The 25,216-nt window shown below is 41.3% G+C and overlaps 2 protein-coding genes across 2 annotated transcripts; both read left to right on the forward strand.

The window, feature by feature from the left end:
- The first annotated feature begins 3,376 nt into the window (after positions 1–3,376).
- On the forward strand, positions 3,377–13,142 carry LOC141967379 (solute carrier family 2, facilitated glucose transporter member 11-like). The gene is made up of 11 exons (XM_074921102.1): positions 3,377–3,472; positions 4,470–4,630; positions 5,141–5,265; positions 6,164–6,293; positions 7,257–7,405; positions 9,099–9,286; positions 10,473–10,583; positions 11,211–11,312; positions 11,673–11,748; positions 12,054–12,181; positions 12,936–13,142. Exons 1-11 carry the CDS (start codon positions 3,377–3,379, stop codon positions 13,140–13,142), a joined length of 1,473 nt encoding a protein of 490 aa, XP_074777203.1.
- Positions 13,143–16,374: 3,232 nt separating this feature from the next.
- On the forward strand, positions 16,375–25,176 carry LOC141967418 (solute carrier family 2, facilitated glucose transporter member 11-like). Its single transcript, XM_074921192.1, has 12 exons — positions 16,375–16,398; positions 17,347–17,445; positions 18,047–18,207; positions 19,055–19,179; positions 19,536–19,665; positions 20,277–20,425; positions 20,792–20,979; positions 21,741–21,851; positions 22,398–22,499; positions 23,427–23,502; positions 24,508–24,635; positions 24,970–25,176. The coding sequence occupies exons 1-12, from the start codon at positions 16,375–16,377 to the stop codon at positions 25,174–25,176; spliced, it is 1,500 nt and encodes a 499-aa protein (XP_074777293.1).
- Positions 25,177–25,216: the final 40 nt, after the last annotated feature.

Here is a 25,216-nt window from a genome sequence, read left to right on the forward strand (position 1 = left end):
ACAACATTGAGATTTTGAAATACTCAGGATTTTGAGACAAGACAATCAAGAGCAGGACTCCATGGAGCTGGGACCTGCAGAGATTCTTTTCACTTCTACAGTTTGGAGAGAGCAGTGAGGGGCACATGGAAAGAGTAAAAAACACAGTCAAAGCAAAAGTGCTGGTAGCATCATGATGGTATCAAAATATTCTCATTCCTTTGATGAAGATCCAAGAAAGGACAGGAGACAGAAGTGAAGCAAAGAAGACAAGGCAATAGAGAAGATGTAAGCTAGGAAGCAGGGGATGGACTAAAGAGGCTGCCTGGGCAGAGGGAGAGGCCTGACACACCCTGCTGGGATGTACAGGTCAGAAAAGAATTGATTAAAACTGTGAGAAGTCCTCCACTGTCCTGAGCTCCTCACCTTGGCCACCTTTGTGGCTACCTCCATGAGTCAGTATTGTTGTGCCTCTCCCCAGAGCCCTGGAAGGACGGAGGCCATCTGCACCTGGCAGTATGAAACACGCCTGTTCAGAAATGACACACGTTTACTTGTTGAGTTTCAGAGCCAGTCCTGCGAGCACATGTGTCAGAGAACACTAATTCCAACTTCTAGCATTTTTTTTCTGACTATGGCCTGAAATCAAGTGTCTTTAGACTGATTAAGCAAAGACAAACGATGGTTACATTTTAATTGGTCTAATTAGTTATATTTTAATTGAAGCATTTAACAAGTTGGTTAATTGTTACTGAATTAAAATACCTGCAACTGAAAAAATACATTACACTTGTTCAGGTCCATTTTCTTATCATGTGAAGCGTTAGGCAAAAATACATCTTGAAAAGTGATCCTCAGAGACTCACAGTTCATATTATTGTTTACAAATCAAATCACCATGCACTGTTGGATTGATTAATAACCATCAACACCAGAGAAAAATATTTACTGCCACTGTCTTCAAACAATGCTCGTCTGCACAAGTCACATCCCACCTCCAACCCAGCTGGGGTTGAGATTCTTCCAGCCATGGAAAACATGCAGCATCCTAGTCTGGGGAACCGCCAAGTGCAGCCACTCACCAGGAGAAGGAATTTCCCCCTAAGCTGTTTGAATAACTTGTAAAAGCCTTTTAACAGAACTATCTTGGAGACTGCTCAGAGAGGCTTTGAGAATTATGGATAAAAGTAAAGGTGTATTTATTTTACAGTTAGTATTTAAAATTGACATTCAACTTTCCTAGTATCTACCATGTATTATAAGGACACAGGCTTGAACTTTCAGGCAGTGACCATTATTCTTAAAGTTCCAGCTGATCCCATAATTAAAGAGTTGAATACACAGACTCAGTCAGGTTTGGTCAAGTCAGGCTTCAGAAGGCTTTGCTGTACTGAAAGTAGCAGTCAGGAACTTTTCCTTTAAATGTGATAACTGATTACCCAACCTATGACTTGGGGAGTCCAAGCCAGTCCACTCTAGTTTGCACCAGTCCCTGGACTTTGGCTTCCATCTCCTGCAGCTCTTATTGTCTGTCAGCTGCTGCTGGAGCCTCTCTTCCCTAGTGACCTGGCATGAATACACAGCTTGCCAAAATTATCTGCAGTTTCATCAGTAACCAATACAATAATGACAAACCAAATAACAAGAACTTCAGGACAAACCAAAGGGAGTGTGAACACTTAGAAAGAATTAAGTGACGTGTTGAACTATTATCTCAGGCTCCTCCTTCTCTATATATAGAGTGGCTTTTTCCAAAGTGACAAAAGAAAGCATCAGGAAAGACCTAGTCTGCAAGTGGAGATGACCACCTTTGCATACAAGTTGGTATAAGTTTATCTTTTTTTCCCCCCAAATAGAATTTTGCAGTACATATTTTTTTCCCTTCTGCTATTCTAAAAGATGTGTTGCATAAGTTAAGTACAGAAATAAAAAATAAATCTAAATTAGATGTGGTTAAAATAATAGTATGAGGTCATATCTGAAAGATATCAAATATCTTGCAAGAACTTATTTTAAAAAGTAAAGAAAACTGGATTTAAGAGCACATTTATATTTAATATCTGATACATAACAGGGAAAGACAAACCAAGGGAGTTCAGAGCACAGCAACAAAAAAGAGCTACATAATTTGATAGATGGAGGAGGGCTGGAAGACTGAGAAAGTCCTCAACAATAAAAGAGTTATGAATAACAAAGTATCTGAAAGACGTAAACACAAAAGGATGGAAAACAAACCTTTCCAGTCAAGGAAGTATTAGAACAGATGTCTAGAAAAGGTAAAACAAAAGTGTTTTTAAAAAAGAATATTAAGTTAAAGAAATCTTCCTGAATTTGTTAGACTGGAAAAGTCACCCAAGAGATGCAACACAAAAATCAAGCAGTGGTGTTATAGTACAGAGTGGGGAGGAGACTAAGAAATTGGCTGTAGGTGTGATACAAAATTTGCACTTAGAAGAGGGCTTACTGATTTTCTTGCTGATGGGAAGTTTCATGCTGATGTGTGTCATTTTTTTGGAGCACAAAGGATAGTAGGAATGTCTAGTAGTAGAGACTGTGAATCTCATTTCTTCTTAGTGCTTTGTCAAACAAGAGATTTTTGTCATTTAACATATGAATGCGACAAATACCAAATTTATTCAGAGCTGACTCCTTTGAAGCCAGCGATGTTGCAGCATGGATAAATTTGATGCCCATTCAATCAATGGCACTCATCTGATTAGAAATCAGCTTATAAATGTTTGGCAGTCATTGTTCAGCGTTGCTTTTGACTATGATCTGTTCTAGAGATAGAAGTGCAGCATCATGCTGGACAGACTATCACTAGGACACTCAATAACAGAGAGCGGTGGGAGTGGGAGGGAGGTGGTGTGCATGTATCACAGTACCATATTGTGGGGGTATTCTTAAGCCTCCTATCACATATAGTTCTAAGAAAGGGTGAATAAACTATGAACCTGGAATGAATCCCCAAATGCTTACCTAGTCTCAGCAAAGTCACTGAGAAAAATCTTCCTTTTAACAAGTGGGAAAGGAGGAGGAAGGACAAATAGATGGAAATCGTGCACATAATGCTTCGCATTGCACCATGCTCCACAACTAGTTATTCTATGATAGTGCAGATTAAGACAGCCAAAGCTGAAGACAGAAGCACTGAAGTGTGTAACTGGGATCGGGGAGACAGCTATGAGCTTTCTCTCTCCTCAGATTTTTCACTGTCCTGTGCTTTAGTAGCTGTGGTCTTCTACTGCACTCTGTGCGGACTCCTTGGTCTCAGAGGAGGCAGGCGTGTGGCATTGCTCAAGCTGTTAGAGTTCCTGGAGGTAGAACAGGACAGTTGGGGGGCACGTCTGAATAGTTGCACCAGCTTTCTTTTGCTGTTTTTATTTCCTGCCAGAAAATGAGCTACAATCTCTTCCTCCTGGCTTTTATCCTGGGCATTGGTGGAGCTTTCCAGTATGGGTTGCAGGTCTCCATTATCAATTCTCCTGCTGAGGTAAGCATGGACAGCTCGAAAAATTGAGCTACCAGCATGGATTTCAATATTCTCATGCATTTCTGCCTCTATATGCAATCACTAACATTTTCACTTTTTCTCTCAAAACTAGGTTTACTTTCTTGGTTCTAAGAGTAGCTGCTATTGCTGTTGTGTTTCATGGGGGTTTAACTTCTGTCTGGTGTGACAGAAATAGGAAAGGGGAGAATGAGGAATATCTATAAAATCAGCCATTTTCCCCTTACTGAGTTGGATTACTCACAGGATATTCTCCTCTTTCAAGTGCTCAGGGAGTCCTTTGCACCATGTGCCACACACACTAGGTCCACGTGACTGTCTGTAAGGTGAAATAGGAGAGGGAAGGACTGTAGCTCTGCAGCTGAGGTCAGCGCTGATACTGCAGCTGGAAAAGGAAAATTGGGGGAGGTGTTTGCTATCCTGAATGATGCCAATGACATTGAGCTCATGCTATTACCACATTGTGGACCCTCATCAGGAGTGAGGGTGCCATGGAGGTTATGAACAAGATGTCAGAGAGATCCCACAATGGGCCACATCAAGGGACAAATCCTGATCCCACTGAATTCAGCTGAAGTCAAACCTGGATTTCACCCAAGGCATCCATCAGACAGGATGCAGCACGTGGACAAGAGAGACGGACAGAGAAGTGGGAATGTCAGGGAAGATTGGGTAGCAAAACAATCAAGGTTTCACACATAAACAGAAGACCAACCTGCCATTATCTTAGTGTCACTCACAGTTGATATTTAATATTGATATATTTATTCATTGATTTTTTCATTGCACCTTGCTGCTAAAACATTAACTTCAGGGATGCTGGTGGTAAAATTCCCTTTGATTTCACTGGGGATAAGATTTCAACCAAGGTGTTGATAGACACATATCAAAAAGGCCAGTAAGTAGGTAAGAGAAGTGAAAAAGAGGTGCAATTATACATGTTGACTGAGTCCTTTGGTTTTCTTTTTTTCGTTTAAAGTACATCAAGAGTTTTATCCGGGAGACCTGGCCAAAGAGATACAGCTCTTCTCCCAGAGAAGATATGGTTACTTTGATGTGGTCCTTTGTTGTGTCCATTTACAGCATCGGTGGGCTTCTGGGGTCCTTGTCTGCTGGATATTTGTCTGTTAGATTTGGAAGGTAGGAATAATGGTTGCATTAGTCTTTCTGTTTACACCCACAACTGCAAAAATAAGTGACTGTGTCTTGGGAGAAACACTGTTTGTAAAGTGGTACTGTGAGCAGCCCAGAGCTGCTTCAGATGAAGGATCAGTTCAGCAAAGAAACAGAATGGCAAAATCTGACAATGATCACAAAGAAAATCGTACCTTCTCCCTTATAAATTACAAAGCAAATCCATTCCAGAGAAATCACATGAGGAGTTCATGCATTTCACAGACAACCACCCACAAAGCTTGTTCTTCAGTGTAAATACTGGCACCACTAGAGGCATCAAAAGCTTCAACTAGCTTATCAGTCTGTGACAAAGTTTTCCCATTCCTATTTCCCATAGCATATTTCTTCACTGCAGCTGATCTCAGAAGCCATCACGGAGTCCTTAACCATGGTTAACAATTCATGCCATTTCTGTCAGGCTGTGAATGACACATGGACAATATTTATGCTCACATCAATTTAAATGAATTCCAGGAAGAGAGCCATGCTCTCTGCCAATATCCCTGCTCTGCTGAGTGCAGCTCTGATGGGACTCAGCCGGCTGTGTGGATCCTTTGAGATGATCATCGCTGGAAGATTATTTTCTGGAGTGTGTGGAGGTAAATTAGCATTCCTACCTATAGTATTAAATAGGTGGGAGAGCAGTGACTGAGGGTCACAAGGATTTACCAGAGTGAGTATACAGATCACAGATTTTTACTAAATTTTGCAGACAGCATGATTGGTGAATGCCTTTTTAACTAAATAAGAAAACACAAACATAATTAAATTAATTGTGTGACATCTCCATTTCTCATTCTTTTGTCTTTACATTCAATCCATATGAAAAGGACTGCCAACCTGTGAAAAAGCCAAAACATGCAGTATTTCAGGGGAGCATGCTCACTCAATAGAAAGCTGACCTCTGTTGTTCCTGTTGCTGCTCATTGCAGCTGATACTGCCTTCCATATTGCAGACAAGGGAATGGTTTTCAAGCTGGACAATTCTAATTTCCAGATGTCTCAGAAGGTTACATTCTGTTAGTGTTTTCAACCCCTGAGCAGTTGGATAAAGATAATTCTAAGCAGCAAAAAAGTTCAAGAGAGAGGATAAATATTAATTAATCTACTGAGCAAATGGAATATGTAGCATTTGTTAACTTGTTGGTTTTGAGCACAAAATAAGGCACATAGTATCCTGAGTAGACACTGAAATACGTAATCTGAGATCAAAGGGAGCAACAGCAATCCTGTACATGTGGCTGTAGGAAACTGTAAGAGAAGGCCAGCCTGCTGAGGAACAGATTTCTCATGGGAACATACGTGCTTAGTGAAATATTTAGCCAATATGCAAGGCTGCGGTACTGGGAACATGCTTCATGTCAGGCAGACACACACTCGGCATGGTTAAAAACTTGTCTCAGACCCTAACCCTATATACTTTGCCCATAATGGTCCCCTCCAAAACACCAGACCTAGGGGAGTCTGAATTGCCCTAACAGTCATTTGTCACTGCAGGTTTAGCTCTGAATATCCATCTCATGTATGCTGGAGAATGTGCCCCACGGAACCTCCGTGGGCTGATTTCCATAACAGCTTCTACTGCCACTGCCGTTGGAAAATTTGTAGGATTTGCTCTGGGTCTCAGGTAAGGGGTTCTGAGACCTATTTAATTTATTCTGTTATCAAAATATATCCATATGTCAATGCAAGCCTATGGATAGGCAAATCAGCAACTATTTTTAGACGTGTTTTCAGGATACCCTAGGCAGCCAGGCTGAACTAGCTCAGCCCAAATTCCTGACTTAAGTGAATGGAAACAGAAATCACATTAAATATTTAATCCTTAAGAATGATGTTGCTTCCTAACAAAGACAGATCAAAATACGGATCATAAAAACCTTTAACGGATTTCAATGGGTCTGAAAGAAATCCATCTTTTGTAACAATTGACCTTTACTTTTTATTTTTTTAAAGGGAGCAGGGAATATCAGATCTATCCAAACTTCCTTGAAAATCCAAACCAGCGCACTCCCTCGTGAAACACACATGCAAAACCAAAAACCTATGGTGGATTCATTCCCCCCAGTACTGACTTCTTCTGCCTGTCCTGTGCCAAAGATGGTCTGTCCCATTCCCAGGGCACACGTCATTCTGGCCACAGTATTATCAAAGCTGTAGGAAACCCAGCAGCTGCTGTTTGGGGCAGTCAGTAACAGGCTGATAACCTGTGGATTCTGTCGGAATTGTAAACTGAGACTGTATGTATCAGAAGTCGAGGGATCAGCCACTGCAGGTTCTTTCTTTAGCGCCCATGCCAGGACACTGTCTGTCCATGCGTGCCCCCAGTTGTTGCAGGAGGATGCAGTTTCTCTTGCACTCACCGCTGAGCAACACGTGGCAACACTGTGTAATTCGTGTGCTGCAGATTCTCCCCTTCTGGCTCCCATTGAGATTTTCATTCTTCTGGGCTGAGAAATGCTGGAGAGTCCTGGCTGAGAGCTGCTCGGACAGATGCAGCAGGGCCGAGTGACCACCCTGTGTCTGTGTGTGCTCACATGGCCAGTGCACGTGGTTGCTCAGGTCCTCTCCTCTGCTGCTTTTATTTCAGAGAAGTTCTTGGAGTAGATGCTCTCTGGCCTCTTCTCATGGCAGCCAACGCGCTTCCCGCCCTCATTCAGCTTCTCACCCTCCCCTTCTTCCCAGACTCTCCCCGCTACCTGCTAATTGACAAAAAGGACAAGGAGGGGTGCATCAAAGGTAAGGAAATGGGCCACAAAGCATTCATTTTAGTAAAAAGTGGAAAATAAAGACCAACAGGAACTTGGAAGAGAGAAACAGTTGGGAAAAAGACTCTTGGTCTTTTGGCTCTGAAACCACCTTCAGTTTCAATGAAAAACAGCCTCTTCTGATCTGATATTAGTGCTCTCTTGACACTAGTATTTCCCTTGCCCTCTGCCAGGATCCTTCAGGAGACATGATCACACAGAGCTTGTATTTCCATCAATCAGATTCTGCCCTGAATAGCCAGGGCATGGACGCGCTGCCTTCTAGCTCTGTGTAAGAAAGGGATACTCTTTACAGTCATATCCATAAGCATGCCAGTTCCTCTATAACCCTAACAGCATGTTGCATTTAAGGTAATGAATTAATCTGGTAAGAGATGAATCCCCTTGTGTTCTACATGGTCCTCAGAGATTAGAGCGGGCTGGGGGCGGCTGGATTTATCTCTTAATAGGTTTGTCAATTATGGTCGTAACTATAGGCCTGACACCAGACACACAAACAGCCTGTATGCTGTAGGTCTGCTTGCATTCAAGAGAAGCAGTCAGGTTCACAAATAGCACGATTTATTCTTATGCAACATCTACAGATTCTTTGAGATTGCCTGTGATAAATGCACAAACTGCAGGTTGGCTATATAGCACTACGCACAAAAAATTATTGCAATCACACACACTTAATTCCTGGGGAATCACTCAGTGTAGCTGAGGGCTCAAATTTTACCAAAACGCATCCCTTCCTGGGGGCGGGGGGGCGAGGAGCACAAACCCGTCAATCTGTCCCTCTGATTTGGTATTGGATTATCATCCCTCTGAGTTAGATACAAATTCGGGGTAGTATTTATCTAAGCGTGTATGTGTCAGTGGGTGGGACTGTGGTCAAGCTATTGGTTCTTGAGTAACGACATAGCACATTCCTTGGTGCAAGGTGTGTGCTGTTTTTTGTAGAAAAAGAGGGAAGATGAGAGATAAGGTCTGCAGACTACTGCAAAATGGTCCTTGAGAGAAGGGGAAGAGCAGGAGATAAATCTGCATAGTCATGTCAAATGTTCCTTGAGAAAAGTGGAAGAACAGGACTGCGTGGCCTCCACCTTGCTTCACGTTCCTGATTGGTGCCATGGCAGCACAAATCATTGGATCTCCACCCTGTCCTGTGTTTGTTCTGGGCACCATGTGTTAAGGAAATGTGCATTTTGCAGGTTTTTTTGCTGTTTTGCTCTTCCCACACTTCCAACACAGCATCTACTTACATAGAGAAACAGCCATTTTGGGGTTTTAACAATCAAAAGAGAGAACTCTTTGGATGTAGACATTTTTTAATGTAGGAGTTATTTCTCCTTGTCTGTCTTTTGGTGTGTGCACTAGAACCGCACCTTCAGCAGGAGGGTATTCAGGAAAGGGTTGCTAAGAATTTAGATGTGATTTACACTGAAATGCTGTAAGCAGCTGTTGGCCAAAGGTGAGGTTGTGATTAAGATTTATGGGTAAAAATAGATAGCAATGAACTGGATCTGTGTCTAACCTGAACCCAGATCTCTAGGAAGTTCACACGAGCAAAAAGCCTGAAGCTCAAATAAGACACTCTGCAAGGCAGGAAGTAATCCTCTGAAATCGTATCTGTACTGGTGAGCTTGGACCAGGAGTCATCTTCTCTCTTCCTCTCCTTCCAGCTGTGAAGCAGCTCTGGGGGGATGGTGACCATATGGCCGAAATAGATGACATGATGGCAGAGCAAGAAGCCATCCGTGGGGAGAAGGCTAAGAGTGTTTGTGATCTTTTCCGTGACAAAGCTGTCCGCTGGCAGTTCATCACTCTCTTCCTTGTCTCCTCATGCATGCAGTTAATCGGCGTCAATGTGGTATGTGTGCTACTTTTCTCTGCTTTCTAGATTGCTTACAGTTTCTTGGCAAAAAGTAAGCTCTGCAACAAGTAGTAAAATGCTGACTCCAACAGTGGCTGTAAGGAGGGATCTGTTGTTACTGTTCATTATAATCTTTTCCCATGGAGGTTTGGGACCTGGAATAACTCAAGATGGGTGTTTTAGCAAATGTCATCTGAAGGCATCTCTATGGATTACCCTGTTATGACATGAGAATGGAAGGGGATAAAAGAAAATCTCAAATACAGAACAAGTAAAGAACAGCACAACCGCCTCTGGGTCTCTGAACTCCAGAATGCACTGCCCAAAATTGTTCAGCCATTTCAGTACAAACTGAGCCAGGTTTGTAATGTACAAGGACAGTGCAGTTCCATACTCTCACATCTTTGGGTTTCTTTCTAAATCCTTTAATTTTGCACTTTCTCAGATTATAGACAATTACAACATCCCAGTAATATATGTGACAGTTACTGATATATACTCTCTAATATATCTATTCTCTGGAAATACCTCTATGTTTCAGTAGATAGTATTGAGAACTGGAATAGTTACTGTATAAAATGAGCTTATAGTAAGAGCATAAATGTTTCTAAACTGAGATTAATTTTACAAATTCAGAAAGACTTCAAGATTCATAAGACCGCTTTCTACACCAACTAGTGCGTAAGTAACTATACCATGAAGGACCAGTAGAAATTGAGCATATTAATAGCGGAATTTCTTATGCTTTAGGAGTGCTTACATCTGGAAAAACAGTGACTATCAAAATCACTGCAAAGGCTTAAAGATGATGTAGAAAGATAATTTAAACTATTTGCTTAGTATGTACTGTCCACATTTCTGTATGCTTCTTACCCAAAGTACAAGACACAAAAAACATGTGAAAGATGTCAGAATTACAACCTGTAACATAAGACAAAGGCAGTATTAAAAGAAAGCAATAAAAAGATGAAAAAGGCTGTATTTGTGGCTGAGTTCAAGACAGATCTGCTAGTAAAAGCTGTTCGCACAAATAAGCCTTGTGAAAACATTGAGGATTTGTTACTGAAATCTAGATTTTCTCTCTTGTTAAGTCCTGATTAGGTATTTTCTGTCAAAGAAAGACAGAAGCTAGTGTAAACATGACTACATAGGTACAGCCTTCACACATTTCTATTCTTTCCAGGTTTACTTTTATGCATACAATGTCTTTATAAAGGCCGGAATCCCCCCTGCTCAAACCCACTATGTCTCCCTGGGAGTTGGGATCACCGAGATCCTCACCACAGTTGTGTGTGTAAGCAGCTCTTCAGCTGAATTTTCTTCTGCTATAACATGTGCTTTGTTTCAATCTTTAGAACTACTGTATAATGGAACTTCAGGAATCAAACTGCTTTGAGAAGACAACTGTAGTACTTTGCACTGATTACACAAAATCATCTCCACACACCCTGCAAACGAGGGTGTTTATATCCAATTTATAGGAGGCCAGGAGAGTCTTTCCCTCAAAATCACAACCCAGCCTGAGCCAGCCTTGGGAGTCCCAGTTCCCCCCTGTAGGAAGGGCAGATGACAATCACTGTGTCCACTTGTCAGGAGGACTCACAGCTGTAGGATTCATGGCAATTAACAGTGCAAGCATTTCCACTTGGCTGTCCTCCCTGGCTATCCTTTGCCTGCAGAGTGCCACCTCAGGCCTCCTCTGCCTAGGCAATGCTCCCTGCAGCCCTGCACCTTTCCACCTTTCCCCCCTCCCTGCAGCTCCTGGTCCTTCTCAGTCCCCCCAGACACCTTTACTCACCCTCTCAGAGGAAGTAGCACATCCCAGTCCCCGACTCTTCAGAGATCCCCTGCCTGGCAGCTCACTGTTGCCCGCCTTTAAGGTCTGTCCTTCGGAGCTGACAGCATGTCCTCTTGTTTGCAGGGTTTCCTAATTGAGCGTGCAGGGAGGAAGACACTGCTGTGGAAAAGCTACACAGTCATGGCCTTGGCTCTAGGGCTCCTCACAGTCACGCTTTCACTACAGGTAGGATCCCACTTACGCATTAGAGCTGTGTCCTGTCTTCATGTTTTACTGCATGGCAGATATCATTACTACTTCTCTCCCTGCAAATCACTTTTTAGTGGAGGTAGAAATATTTTTGGGGCTAACCATCATACTAACAGAGACTTGTTTACAGCCACGTACATACAGATTAAAACCAATCGTTTAATATGACCATGATCACTGTGAAGACTATCTCCTTGTGAAGAAGTTTCTGGAAGTAGAGCAAACAGATGTACGTCAATATTAAATATTGACATACTTAGCAGTGATGAATGTTTCTAATGGAGCTGGATAAATAAAATTGTAATTTCTGATTTTGCTTTTCATTTCCTACCATAGGATTCCTTTTCCTGGGTTCCATACTGCTCTGTTGCACTCATCTTTATTTTCATTATGGGCTTTGGCATTGGACCAGGTTGGTATTTTCTACTTGATTGGTTTCATATACTCGTTCCTTCCTCACTGCAGCCTTTAGGAGAGGTCCCAGGCATAGCTGTTCCACAGTTAGTGTGAATCCCTACTCCTGATTCAGCACTGGTAGGAGGTAAAACTTATTTTCATATTGCATTCCTACATGCCTTCCTCCTGAAGAGCCAAGCATCACCTCAGACACTTCCAGGTCAGTTAAACCATTAACTTCTGTGGCAATATGAAGTGTGAGTTACAGAAGCATCTTGCAAAATTTCTAATCTTTCTTTTTTCTCCAACATTTTTTTTCAGCTGGAGTATTATGCCCCTTGCCCACAGAAATATTTATTCAGTCATACAGACCAGCTGCTTATGTTTTTAACGGTGCTACAAACTGGATCCAACTCTTTGTGCTTGGACTTTTGTTCCCTTTCATTGTGGTAAGCAAAGTAGGCTGTTTTGGTTCAGTTCAGAGGAGTTTAGGCCCTTCTTGAACCTAGAACATACTTCTCTTTTTCAATACTTTCATGCAAAGGACAGAGCCCAAACTAATTGCAGTTCTAATGGCCTCTTTCTTTTTACCCAGATATCTAACGAAAGCATAGCAGAACCACAAAATGCTGCTAACTCTACACACAGCTAGAGTGTGACACTGGCAAAGACAGAAGTGGTGACATAGGCACCAATGCTGTCAGATGGCATTTGAATGTAATGAGAGCTCCCTTCTTTCCCCCTCTTGTCCTGTATGTGCATCTCTTTTGGGGTTAATTTGGAAAATGGGTGGTCCCAGAGATCTCATCCAGCAGTAGTAAGTAGCAGGAAACTAAAGCCTTTGCAGTTTTGGACTGTTCAAAGGAGGGACAGAGTGAACATGCTACGTACGTTCCCCAGTCTAGCACTGACTGAGAACAGAGCAAAAAGGAAGAGTAACTGAAGCTCAGCACTTCTCTGAATTGTCAAGCAATGACATTCAGTCTCTGCTGAGCATACAACTTTCCTCCTTAAAACAGGAAAGGAGAATTAGTTCATCTTATCACTCGATGGAATTCCCCAGGTGGTAGCAAGCAGTATTTACATCAGCTGATTCTCTGACCAAGTTTTCTAGTAAATACAAAACCAAAAACTCCATATCGTAAGAGAAAGAAATCTAGATCTATTTATATGAAAACATTTTGTCTCTTTCTTTTCCTATAGGAAGGTCTTGGTAGTTTCTGTTTCATCATTTTCCTGACATACTGTTTATCCATGGCAATCTTTGTCTTCCTGGTGGTGCCAGAGACCAAAGGAAAGACCATGCTGCAGGTCATGGAGGAGTTCAGCCACCTGAATTACCGTGGAAAGAAGAAACAGACAGCCCTACAGCAGAGTAACTGCTCAGTGATGACTGTTACTAGACTTTAATAACAAACTCCTCACTCCATATTTTGTTCTTTTATTACTGTAGTGCCCAGAAGCCTCACTAAACAAGAGAGAATTCATTGCTTCACAAACAGCACAAATGTGTATTTTAAAAATAATCACCTGCAGTGCAGAGTGCAGGATGAACTTGGTGGTTCTCTCCAACTGCTGAAATATGAGCTGAATTAAGTCCTCTGAAGAAAAGAATTAAACACAGTGTATAAAGAAATAAAATATTTGCCAGTCCCTGAAAGTTAGCAGCTGTGTAAACTGAAAACACAGGATCCACTATTTTTCTTACCAAAACCAGGACCCTACAGTTATTGGAGGAAGTGAGTGTGGAAGGTTCAGATGTACAGTATACTTGTGAAACAGAGAGAAAAAGACAGAGCTTTCATGTTGAAATTATCTGCTCCTATTAACAAGTCAGTGCTGCTGAGCTTTCTCAGAGAAGGAGCTTCAGTCCAGTTGAAAAGAAGAGTTTAAGTCCTTACAAGACACTAAAAACTCATTTCCTTATACATGTCTTCCTACAGTGTGATCTTGTTCAGCATGCCTGACTTCTTCCCTTCTTCCCTCCTACTGGTAAATACTGTCTGCAAGAGGGAAAACATGGTAAATCATTAACACTGCTGTAAACTGGCATGGATTGGGAATAAAGGTTAAAGAAGTGCATGTGAATCTGCCGTTTATCTGTTTGATTTCCAGGATCACACAAGTGCAACACATGGCATCTTTGAAAACAAAATCCCTCCAAGCCAAGGGTATGGGGTGAGGTGAGTACTGAGTCTGGAATAAGCACGTTTCTTGTAGTGTTTGCATCCTAGGTGGAAAGACTTGTCCTGTCTTCTTCTTTAGGAAAATAAATAAGAACTGTACTAGGCATTTAAATATTTCTTTCTCCATATTACAGCAGTAAACAAAAGTGTGAGGCCAGATAGAAATGAGACAGCACTATGAGTATTCTGGGAGAAACACAGGCAGCAGGAGGAAGAGGAACAGGGCTCTGCAGGGACTGTTTGACCAACCAGATGTTAAAATCTGGCCACAGACAAGAGTCTTTAAAAAACTCTCCAGAAAGACCCAGAGCTGCCATGTGTGTTCTTCCTTCCAGCAGCCAAGCTTCCCATCTTCAGCTCAAAGAACAAATCCTTTCCCCTCTAGTTCATTGAAGCTCATCTCCTCCCTGCCCATGTCCCCACTCTAAGGTGCCTAAACCCTGCTGTCTGAGTCTAGCAAAACACTTTGCTGTTAGTCCTTTGAGAGGGAAAAGAAAAATGAAAATAGACTTGCAAGGGATGGTACAACATTAAAAGGTCTGGAAACAGAGATGACATTCAGATTTGTTACAGGAAACAGAAGTTAAAAGGAAAGATAAAATGACAGAAACAGCAAAAGAGTGGGGTAATTATTTCAAAAGTAGCTTTTATGTGTCCTGACAGAAAGCAAGAAGAAACACTGGATTGTTCAAGTATCTCGTTAGACCTTTCCACCACAGGAGTTAGGAACAACAAAGGTTTACAATAGTTCAAAGAGGTTCTCAGTAAATGTGTGGAAGGAGCACATTTAAAGACACCACCCTGACCAACAAAGTCCCAGGGTTGTTCATCACTGAGACCTGGAAGCTGCATGGGGACAGATCCCTGCACACTTGCTCTGTTCTTACGCTTTTGCCTACAACTGCTGTTTGTGACTGACAGCTCTGGGATACCCTGCTGGACACAGTTCTGGTCTGATCCAAGAAGATAAAGTGGGTGATGGAGCTGAGAGAGGACAGGGTGTACAATCTGGCTGCAGTCTTCTCTGTGACAGCAAAATCTTTGCCTGTGGGGAGTGCAGTGGCCAGTGTTGAAACGACTGGAGATGGAGAGAAGGAATTTTTAAGAAGCAAGAGAAAATCTAAATAAAGACAGGGATTTTTGCAGTAATAATTGAACAGAAAGGTAGATTCTGAGGTGTTTTAGAAGAGGAAGCAATAACATTTGAGGAGTCTGTGCTGAGAGGGGAGGGAATGAAATGCACAACCTCATTTGATGTGGAGGTGATGAAGATTTCAGGAATGATGAAAACGGAACAGGTGGAAAGAATTCAACTTGAATTATTTCACTGTACTGATGTGCAACAAGACACCGGACAGAGGGTTTGGAGAGAGTATTACTGGGACATCCAGCAGGAGAAAGGTCAGGGCGTGACTCAGCAAGGCTGCCTGTGCTGCTGGGCACACGCCCGGGGGCAGCGTGGGGCTGTTGTCAGTCGCTGTAACCTGGAGAACAAGCTGTAGGAGGAATGTCAGTGCTTCCACCCTGCTCCTGAGAAAACTTACCTTCAGAACTGTAACCCCACCCTCCCGCCTCTGCTTTCAGCACTAACCATAGACAGTTAAATCTTTGTTAGCATAGCGTGAACTATGTTGTATTCAGTGTAGTACGAAATGTTCCATGTAATACATAAAGCCCGAAGGAAGCAAGAATTAATTTACACTCTTTGTAAATAGTCTTTAGCTGATTCGAAATCAATTTTTTTTTTAAGGCGAAAAGTACTTGTTACAATCAATTCTCAAGCCAGAACAGAATAAGCCTCCCACTCTGGCACACAGTAGGCTATCACCATTGTTACAGAGGGGTAAGAGTGAGGCTTCTGGGTGGTTCTGGAAACAACGTGACCCTCTATAAAGAACTGCGTGTTAGCAAGGACCCAATATGCCAATATTCAGATAATTCATGTCCTGCAACTGGGAAGTGTTCAAATCACTTCAAGCAACTGAAAATCTTATAGCATGAAAGTAGAGGCATTACAGCTCAATTACAATACTAAATGAGTTATCTCTGTAGTAGACTGGAGAGGAGGAAAACACACTCTGCTTAAGCTGCTTGTCAGAAAGGTGAAGAGGGACTCTCTTCCCTGAAGGAAAGATGGCAGCACCGCCTGACTCCTCACACACAGGAACACACAGCTGTTTTAGCAGTGCGAGTAAGGGGGGTGCTCCCAATACAAGAAGGATAAACATTTACCAATGTTGTAATCAGCCTGGCATATCTGGGTCTTAGAATAATTAAACCAGCAAGAAGAGGCCTTGGCCAGTGTTGCAGGAGGACACAATTCACTAAAAGCTACATAGTTAGAATTTAACTTCTGTGCTATGATCCCAACTTCTTATAATCTAAGCATAGAAAACATATCTCTCATCTGACAGACTTGACAAGGGCTCTCAGAGCAGGCAGGTTTTCAAGGGGAAATGGCTGGTTTCCTCTCAGACCTGGTGAGTATCCAACTTCTTGTCTTCTAGCCCTAGTCACTAACAGCAGCATGATCTTTAATGATTACAGCAAAGGGAGTCAAACAGTCTTTCTTGTAACAAAAATGAGCAACAGAGCACATGCTTGGGACAACACTGATTCAGCAGTAAGACTGACTACACAGCATCTCCAGAAAACGTATTAGAAATACAAAAGAGTGAGTGGTTTTAAAAGAGGACCTGGGAAACCACGAAAGAATAGACATTTTAAGGAAGATGAAGAAAATAGTAGCAATGAAAAAAACAAACCAGAAAAAACCTTCCCATTCTACTGCCCTACATTCTCAAGGATACTTGAGGATACTGCTCTGTTTAGAGTGTGACCTGACCAAATGCCTGAAAACATACGTGCTTGTGAAGAGTAGTCTAAAATCCAGTGTACATCCTGGAAACACAGCATTTCAAATAGGAGTCAGTCAAGCAGGGACTCTGAAAATGCAGTTTTCTATGGGGATAATAAAAGTGAAATGTGAAAAAATAAGTTTTAAGAGGACAGACTTGATTAATCTCTGGAAACTGGTGAACAATGTTTTTTAGGAGGCAAAGTTGAAGGGAAAGGGGAATTCAGGAAAGCTGTAGCTTCTTACTAGTACAAAAGCAAACACAAACTATCCAAATAAGGCTTTTATGTTTACATTTTTTTATTTCTGTAGCTAGCAGAACTAACAGAATTAGAGACTGCATCTTTTCAGGCTGCTAATAACCAGGAGAGGAACATAAAGGAATGTGCAGGTTTGTATCTTAACAATTTCACAGCAATCTTGCTTAATTATTGAAAAATGCAAAATTAGTTTTCACATTTTAAATGCTACTTAATCATAGAGATGTGAAGATATAAGATCTCATAAATTATCTCATGGTCTGAAAGCCATGCTGGTATCAGGAACTTAGTATGTGTTTCATCTTTGGCAGGTTCAATACCGGAAGCTATTGCTAATGATCATGGTGCTCGGAATTGGTGGAACCCACCTATCTGGTTTTCAAGTGTCTGTGATCAATTATACTTCCGTGGTAAGCAAAGCCTTCATAAAATCATATCTGTAACTGCTCTTCATGGTACTAGGCCTGACACTTTGCTCTAAAAAATGTTAGGTGTTGCTATGTGAGTTTATTCCCAGCTCTTTCCAATGCCATACTGTCCACTGCCAAAGGACAAAATGAGTTTTCATGATTGTTAGGAGCTATGGTCCAAAGACGACATCCCACAGAATTGTGTGGAAACAATACATTGAAACACTCTCCTTAAAGATTATGCCATGAAGAAAAAAGATTTTAAAATGAGCTGAGTTTCAAACATTTGTTCAGCCCTTTCCTCTTCATATCCACTACCTGCAACAAGAACATTTGCCCTTCACTAAAATCAATAAAAGGTCCCAGTAGTTTGGTGTAGGAGAGCCAGGATTCAACAGACTAAAGAGTATAATTAATTTTTAAAAGATTCTCTTACACTATCAGAATGTATGGGAGGAAATATCAATCCTCATTTGCAAACAAGTCCCATAGTCATGCTTTTAGCAATGACTGTTAATCTCATTTTTTTAAGTTGTAAACATTATGAAGAACAATTGTGATTAGTGCCTCAGTGGAATGAAAATCTCTTTTTCTGTCCCAGTACATTCAGAAGTTTATCAACGAAACATGGCTGGAGCGATATGGTTCTGTGCTGCATCAGGAGACACTCACATTATTTTGGTCCTTCATCGTGTCTGTGTACTGTGTTGGTGGAATGATAGGGTGTCTGTGTAGTGGGTACCTGACTGCAAAATATGGAAAGTAAGTATATTTCCCAACAGCTTGCTAATCAGGGCTGCAACAAGGGAAGCAATTAAATATTACTCACCTAATATAATGAATGTCAGAATTCTCATGCCCCCTTCTGGTGCAGAATTTACTCAGTGTGTATAACTACACCTAGGTGCATTAAAGACAAAAATATGCAACAATTTCTGACTCCCTTGTCACAGGAGTTTTGGTGCCACACAATTCCTGTATTTTTGCTGAAATTTCAGTAACAAATAAATTTCTGAAATTTCTTTACTGGGCCCCAAAACACTGCAGTAGTGGAGAAGGGGATAGATATTCTGTAGGCAAAAGCTTTTTTATTATTTTTCGTTTTTTAATTGATCACAGACTTTAAAAATTGGTGCAGGTTTATTCCTCTATAAGAATAATCAGTTTCAGCAAGATAAGCAGAAGGCCCTCAGGCCACATTCAGAACCCTCTCTTTGAGGGTGGCCATGAAGGACAAAGCCAGAACTCTAGCTTGAGGTAGGCATTGAAGCAAGTTCTCAGGGAAGCCTTGTTCTGGGGACACGTGACATGTTTGAGATGGGAGCCTTGCCCACAGGAAAGAAGTGAAAAGAAGCATTTACCCTGCAGAAATTTCCTTCAGCCTCATGGTATGCTCACATAGTGTTAGCACGGAAAAGGGGAATCTAGCTTCTCTCTTTCCATGCCCCCGCAAAGACATCATGCCTTCTCATAATCTGATATGGTTGTCCTACAAAAAATGGATTTAAACATGACCATGGCTGCTCCTGTATCCAGAGAACAGGCAGACGTTAGTCAAAGATGAAACAATAAAACATGGATCATACCCATGTGTTGTTTGCTGTTGCAGGAAGAAATGTCTGCTGTTCAACGACGTGGTCCTAATAATAGCCACACTGCATACTGGCTTCAGTAGGAGAGCCAAGTCTTTTGAGATGATCCTGATTGGGCGCTTCCTTGAGGGCATCGGTGCTGGTAGGACTCCCCACTACTCCATGTTAGTGTGACTTCTTTGGGGTGGATACAGAAATCTTCCTGCTGGGAGTACCCGGGCATGCACAGTAACCCCAGTGGAACAAGGAACAGATTGGGAAAAGGTAAGATGAGCTCTCCTTTGCCTTCAAGAGGTCTTGTTGAGAGAGAGATCTGATGGATTAGCTAAGCATCTCACTTGAAGTAAAAGGTACATTTTCAGCCTATTATTGTGGAGGATATATAGCAAACAGTTCGGAAGACAGAGCAGAGAGCTACCTTTAGTGAAGGTGAAATGAAAAGGGACCATCTCTCTTGCTTTCTGTAGCTTTAGCTCTCCTGTGTCTTCTTCACTTTAGGAATAAACATGAATGCTCATGTTCAGTATGCTGGAGAGATCTCACCTAAGAAGTTGCGCGGATTTGTAAATGTGACCTCCTCTGTGTTTCTTGCACTAGGAAAAGCTGTAGCAAGAATTCTTGGATTACGGTACTGGTGCTACTCCTTCTCATCCTTTTCTCTATTTATTTGTCTTCTGTATGGCAGGAAAGTATTGTTCTCCCAGTCCTAGAAACAGACATACACTAAGGGTGGGGTTTTACTTTGCTCAGCTACAGCTGTCAAAAAGGATGCATCTAGCCCATAGCAGTCACTGAGGTTTCCATGTCATTCACCAGGGAGAGAAAGGCCCTTCTCTTGAGAAAGGGTGAATCCATCTCTGGAGGGGCGGTCTCTCTGCTGAAGTTAATAAGTAAAGATTGTATGTAAACACTCTTAGCAAACTTTTGATAATTTCTGATAATTTCTTGATAACCTCATGCAGAATTGAAGTATTTGTTCAGGGGGCTGTTGTGGGAATATTCAAACTTCACTGATCTTTAGAAAAATATTCAAATTACAAGAAAAATCTCAGTCTTGCAGTAAAAATAAAATATTAGTCTATTTTGCTTTCCCTAGACAAAATATCTATTTCAATTTATCTTTTCAAGGTCTATATGTATATTGTGTCTCTTTAGCTAGTCTAGGATCTAGAAAATACCAAACTAGTTATAGACTGTAATTGTACTGGAGTATAAATACACTCTAACGTGCTTTCACAGGGACCTTTTAGGAACTGAAGACATGTGGAATGTGCTATTGTCCTTCTCTGGGTTGGTGGCATTAATTCAACTGCTCTTTTTGCCATCCTTTCCTGAGTCCCCTCCCTATCTCTTGCTGCAAAAAGGAGACAAAGCTGGTTGCTTGCAAGGTAAAATGAAACTTTAGATCCTTAATTTGTTAAACTCTTGGGAAAATGAAGCTTATAGAGGGAATCGGGTTTTCTATTAGTCAACTACAGATTTCTTCACAACTACATGATTAAAGTCCTCCAGACTAAGCAAAGTCATCAGAAATACTTAAGATCCACCCCTAAAAACTACAGCAAATTGAAAGCCATTTTCCAGGGAAGTCTTAGCATGTTCCAGTAAGCGATGTTTCAGTTCTTTGCTCAGTGGCTGATGAATCAAAACTCGGACTGAATTGCAAAGGTTTAATGTCATTAAAAATTTAAAAATATAGAAGTCTGAGTGGAACAGATGATGGAGGAGTATACTTCATTCTGTCTCTTCTGTAGCCATGAAGCAACTCTGGGGAGAAGGGAATTATCATACAGAATTTGATGACTTGATGAAGGAAAAGGCTGTAACAAAAGGCACCAAGATCATGAATGTCCTAGAGGTGCTGAAAGAACCATCCGTGTATCCACAGCTGAGTACTATGCTCCTCCTTTTACTGAGTCTACAGCTCTGTGGCTTGAGTGCAGTTGAGTATACCCTATTTCCATGCTTATATCTACCATTAAGTAACCGGAGTGCCACAATTCCAACTTAGCACTTTCCTCCTGGATCTACATTATTCCTCCTCACATAGAGCTCACTGCCTGTGAAGATCTGTGGTATCATCACTAGTATTCTTCATGCCTTTAAGGGAGCTGCTCAGGTGGGAATACAAAAGGTCCAACTCAGCATAAGTTCCTGCAGGAGCACTGTTGCATTCATTCCCCTGGTGGTATTACCAAAGACTCTGTAGGAAAAAGGGTTATAAAGACCCTAAGGCTTGTGACAACCCACAGACCTGTTTATCTAGACTTCCAGCTCCACTTTTTTTGACTTCTGCAGTAGCAGATGGCCAGCAACTGCCATCCAATTTTCATTCCATTTGATAAAGGAGATTCATCCACTAAGTAATTTCCTTTCAGTTGTCTCCACATAAAGGTGGCTATCTTGTCCCTTTCCTTTTCCTCCTTGTCAAAACAACATCTTTTTTCTCATGTCTTACAGGGAGCATGCTCCTTTCAACTTCTTTTTTTTTTTTTTTTCCCCACTGGAGATTCAATTTCCCTTTCTTCATCTACATTAACCTTTTGATTTTTCACATCTAAAGCAGGTATGTCACCTCCACTAAGCCCCAGTAATGTATTGATGCTTTTGCAGTGATGACAAATCTAGTTCTAAAAGATGATGGATAAGCACATATCATGTCTATTGATATGCTTCATTTTGAAAATGTTTCTTATTTCCCAGATCACCTTTTACACCTCAGAAATTTTTCAGACAGCCAACCTGAAGGAAAGCATAATCCCATATGTATCTCTAGGAGTTGCAATCTCCGAGCTCATCTCTATCATCTTCTGTGTAAGTCAGACCCTTCTGAGGCTTTAAGAGTTAAAGTACATGTGAGTTGAGTCTATTCTTCCTTAAAAAAGAATCTTCTCCTCTTATGAACTAAATAAATTTTCTGTGGTACTGCATAAATCTGTAGAGTGGTTGTTACCATCCACTCCAAATTTTGTCTCACCTTTTACATCTTTCATCCCATCTTCATTTTCCATAATTTCTTATAAAAATCCCTCTCTTATTCATACAAATATAAATGAAATGTCATCCAAACATAAACATCTATACTTATTTCCATATATTTGTGTATATCTATATATTTGTATGCAGTCATAACATGCTTCCATTGATTACAGCGTTTATGAAAAAGTAGCTGCAGTGCTGGGCAGCAATGGTAATTCATAGAGAGGCGAGAGGAAATTCAGTAAAATAACAGACTGTTACCAATAAGATTTGTGTTCTCTAAAGCAAAAAGAACCCAAGAATAATGCTTTATCTGTTGGACAGCTGATAGCTGGATTTTGCCATGCTTCCAGTGATACGTAACTTTTTTTAATTCTTCAGAGCTCCATTATCGATCGTTTTGGACGCCGGATACTCCTATGGGGCGGTTATCTGCTGATGGCACTGATACTGGTGTTGCTTGAAACAAGCCTTCTACTAAGTGTAAGCATATGTCTCTCTAGGAGTAGACCTGCATCAGAATTCTTTGCGCAGGACAGCAGATAGTCAGCCTTATCTTTCATGTCCAAAATAACAGATCAGAATATCTTCTGAATACAAACTCATAGCCCCTCTGCAAGGCTTCTTTTGTCCTGCCTTGTAGTTCATCTCTTTTAATCAGGCATTCAAAAAGTCAGTGAGAAATATTTTGTAAAACCATTGGCCTGGCATAGCTTTCCTCCAGCAATCTGCCTGCCTGACCTCTCCAAACCGCACCTGTGTCTTGTTTCATTGTCCTTTAAATACCTAGATGACCACCCTTGCTGTCACCTTTCCCATTCGCTATCCCATGCCTCCTGCAGCGGAAGTGGTGTGTAGTGGCCCTTCCAACAACCACCGATTTCCACCCTTGATACAAGTGATCCAGCTACATAGTGCAGCTCTCTAGTTACTTCCAGTCAGAATGGTGTAAAGTAGTGAGGAACCCAGTGCCACGGCTTCAGTAGTGCCAGTGGTTTGCACTGCATTGAGATCTTGGTCCCACCCACAATCTTTCAGCTTTTTTCTCTTCCACAGATAACTTCTGGTTCACAAGAGATTTAAACATTTCTCTGAAGCTGTCTAATTCAATAAGATAATTAAGTCAAATCAGTAACAATTTTCCCCATGCTATAATTATCTTGGAATGTGTTAGCTGTTTTTCAGACCAGGGTGCAGTTCAGCTCACCTCTGTAGATATGACACTGCAGGCTGCTTCTGGCCTTCCACTGTAATCAGTACAGAAAGATAAGTAGTTCTGGTGAAATTCTACTACAGACCCCAGTGTCATGGGCTTTTTCATAAATATTGCTTCTCCTATATTTTTTCATCAGCCATGCTACATCTATAACATGAAATTTCATTTTCTTCCCTCCTTTTGCCTTTGTCTAGGATCAGTTCCTCTGGATGCGTTACTGCAGTGTTAGTCTCATCTTTTTATTCATCATTGCCTATGGAATAGGACCAGGTGAGTAGAACAATAAAAGCAACAACAGGACACCTTGGACCACAAGGATAAGCACAGACCATGGATGTATGGAAGTAAAACCAGACTGTGTGAATATATCTTCAAAAATCAACAGCTTAGTTTGGATGGAAATTGGGGAAGCCCCAATTTTTGGTGAATTAATGACCCAAGAAACACTTACTTTAACAAATTGCTTGAAATGATTCAGACCCTGAGGAATCAGGACCCTCTTTTCTCTCACTGGATTATAAATTCAAGACAAAAAATACTTGTTAATCGATTTATTAAGACTTGTTTTTGGAGGGTGTGAATGCTGTACAGTGCGTAAAGGCTTATCTGGTCCACGTCTGTCTTTGCTTAAGGGCAGAGGTAGCCTCTTCTAAATATCAGAGTTTTCTCAACTCACCTGTAAAATCCTACTCTGTTAAAGAATGATACCTGACAGCATGCATAATCTATCTTTTAGCATTTCTCTGTCCTTTCTCATCCTCTCTTAATGTCACCCTGAATCACCTACATCGGTAACACCAGACAAGCAAACTTATAGCTCTCTATTAGGACCTCACTCACCTAAGACCACTATTTACTCTGAAGGTTCCCTGACTAAACACTACTTTCAATTATTATAGTCTTCAAAGTCAAATGAGAGCATTTATTATTGTAAGGGCTGTATTTAAGGACCATGAATGTCTTGAAAACCTAAAAGAATTCCCACAGTAGCAGAACCCAGGTGTCTCCTATGGGCAATGGAGAGAAATAGGCCGTTAGGGCCATTTGTCCCCATATTTTACACAGCTGAATAGAAACTGGACTTCGTGGGTGTCCATCTCTCTCCATGGACCATAGTTCTATAGGGCAATTCAGAGAGAGATGACTGTGCTGCCCAAATTTAGATGATCTCATAGTAGCCTGATACTGGGGCTGTGTTTGTGATATCAGTTCACGCACTTTGAGGAAAATTATTAACTACAATGTTTCTATTCCTTTTTTATGTTTTTTCCTCAGCTGGAGCCATCGCATCTGTCATGAATGAAATCTTCACCCTCTCAACAAGGTCGTCCGCTTTTGTAATTGGTGGAATCATCATGTGGCTAGGCCTCACTTTCACTGGAATGATTTTTCCCTTTGCTGTCGTATGTAATTTGATTAAAATCTTCTCTTTGACTCTGTGAATTTAAACTAGTTTTCTAGGTTGTTCTGGACAGGGAGTAGGATGAAATGCCTTGTAGATGATCAAAGCTGTGAATCCCTTATTGCTACTGGCATATGGAGGCATTTATGTAAAACATTTCCCTGGACTTCAGACATCATCTGCTGCCTCAAGAACAGATTGAAAAGATAAATAAATACACTTTATGTAAAATCAACTTACTCCTCATTTCACAAGGACAAATCACAATTTTCAAGAATCTATAGGGGCAAGTGTTGTCAGGGAAATCACTCATCTTATTCTATTTTTATCTCCAGATGCTTCTTGGTCCTTTTTGCTTCCTCATCTTTATTGCTGTCCTGGTCATTTCAGCGGTTCTCATCTACCTGTTCCTCCCAGAAACAAAAGGGAAGTCAACCTCTGAAATCACAGAAGAATTCAAAACATGCCGATTTAAGAAGAAACATCATCAGACTGTGGAGAAGAATGCTGCCAAAGAAAAGACATTCTGCACCAAGCTCTGATAGGCCACCATAAGCAACTTCCATCAACAAAAAGCCCTGT

The sequence above is a fragment of the Athene noctua genome, chromosome 17 (genome assembly GCF_965140245.1).
Source record: "Athene noctua chromosome 17, bAthNoc1.hap1.1, whole genome shotgun sequence".
NCBI lineage: Eukaryota > Metazoa > Chordata > Aves > Strigiformes > Strigidae > Athene > Athene noctua.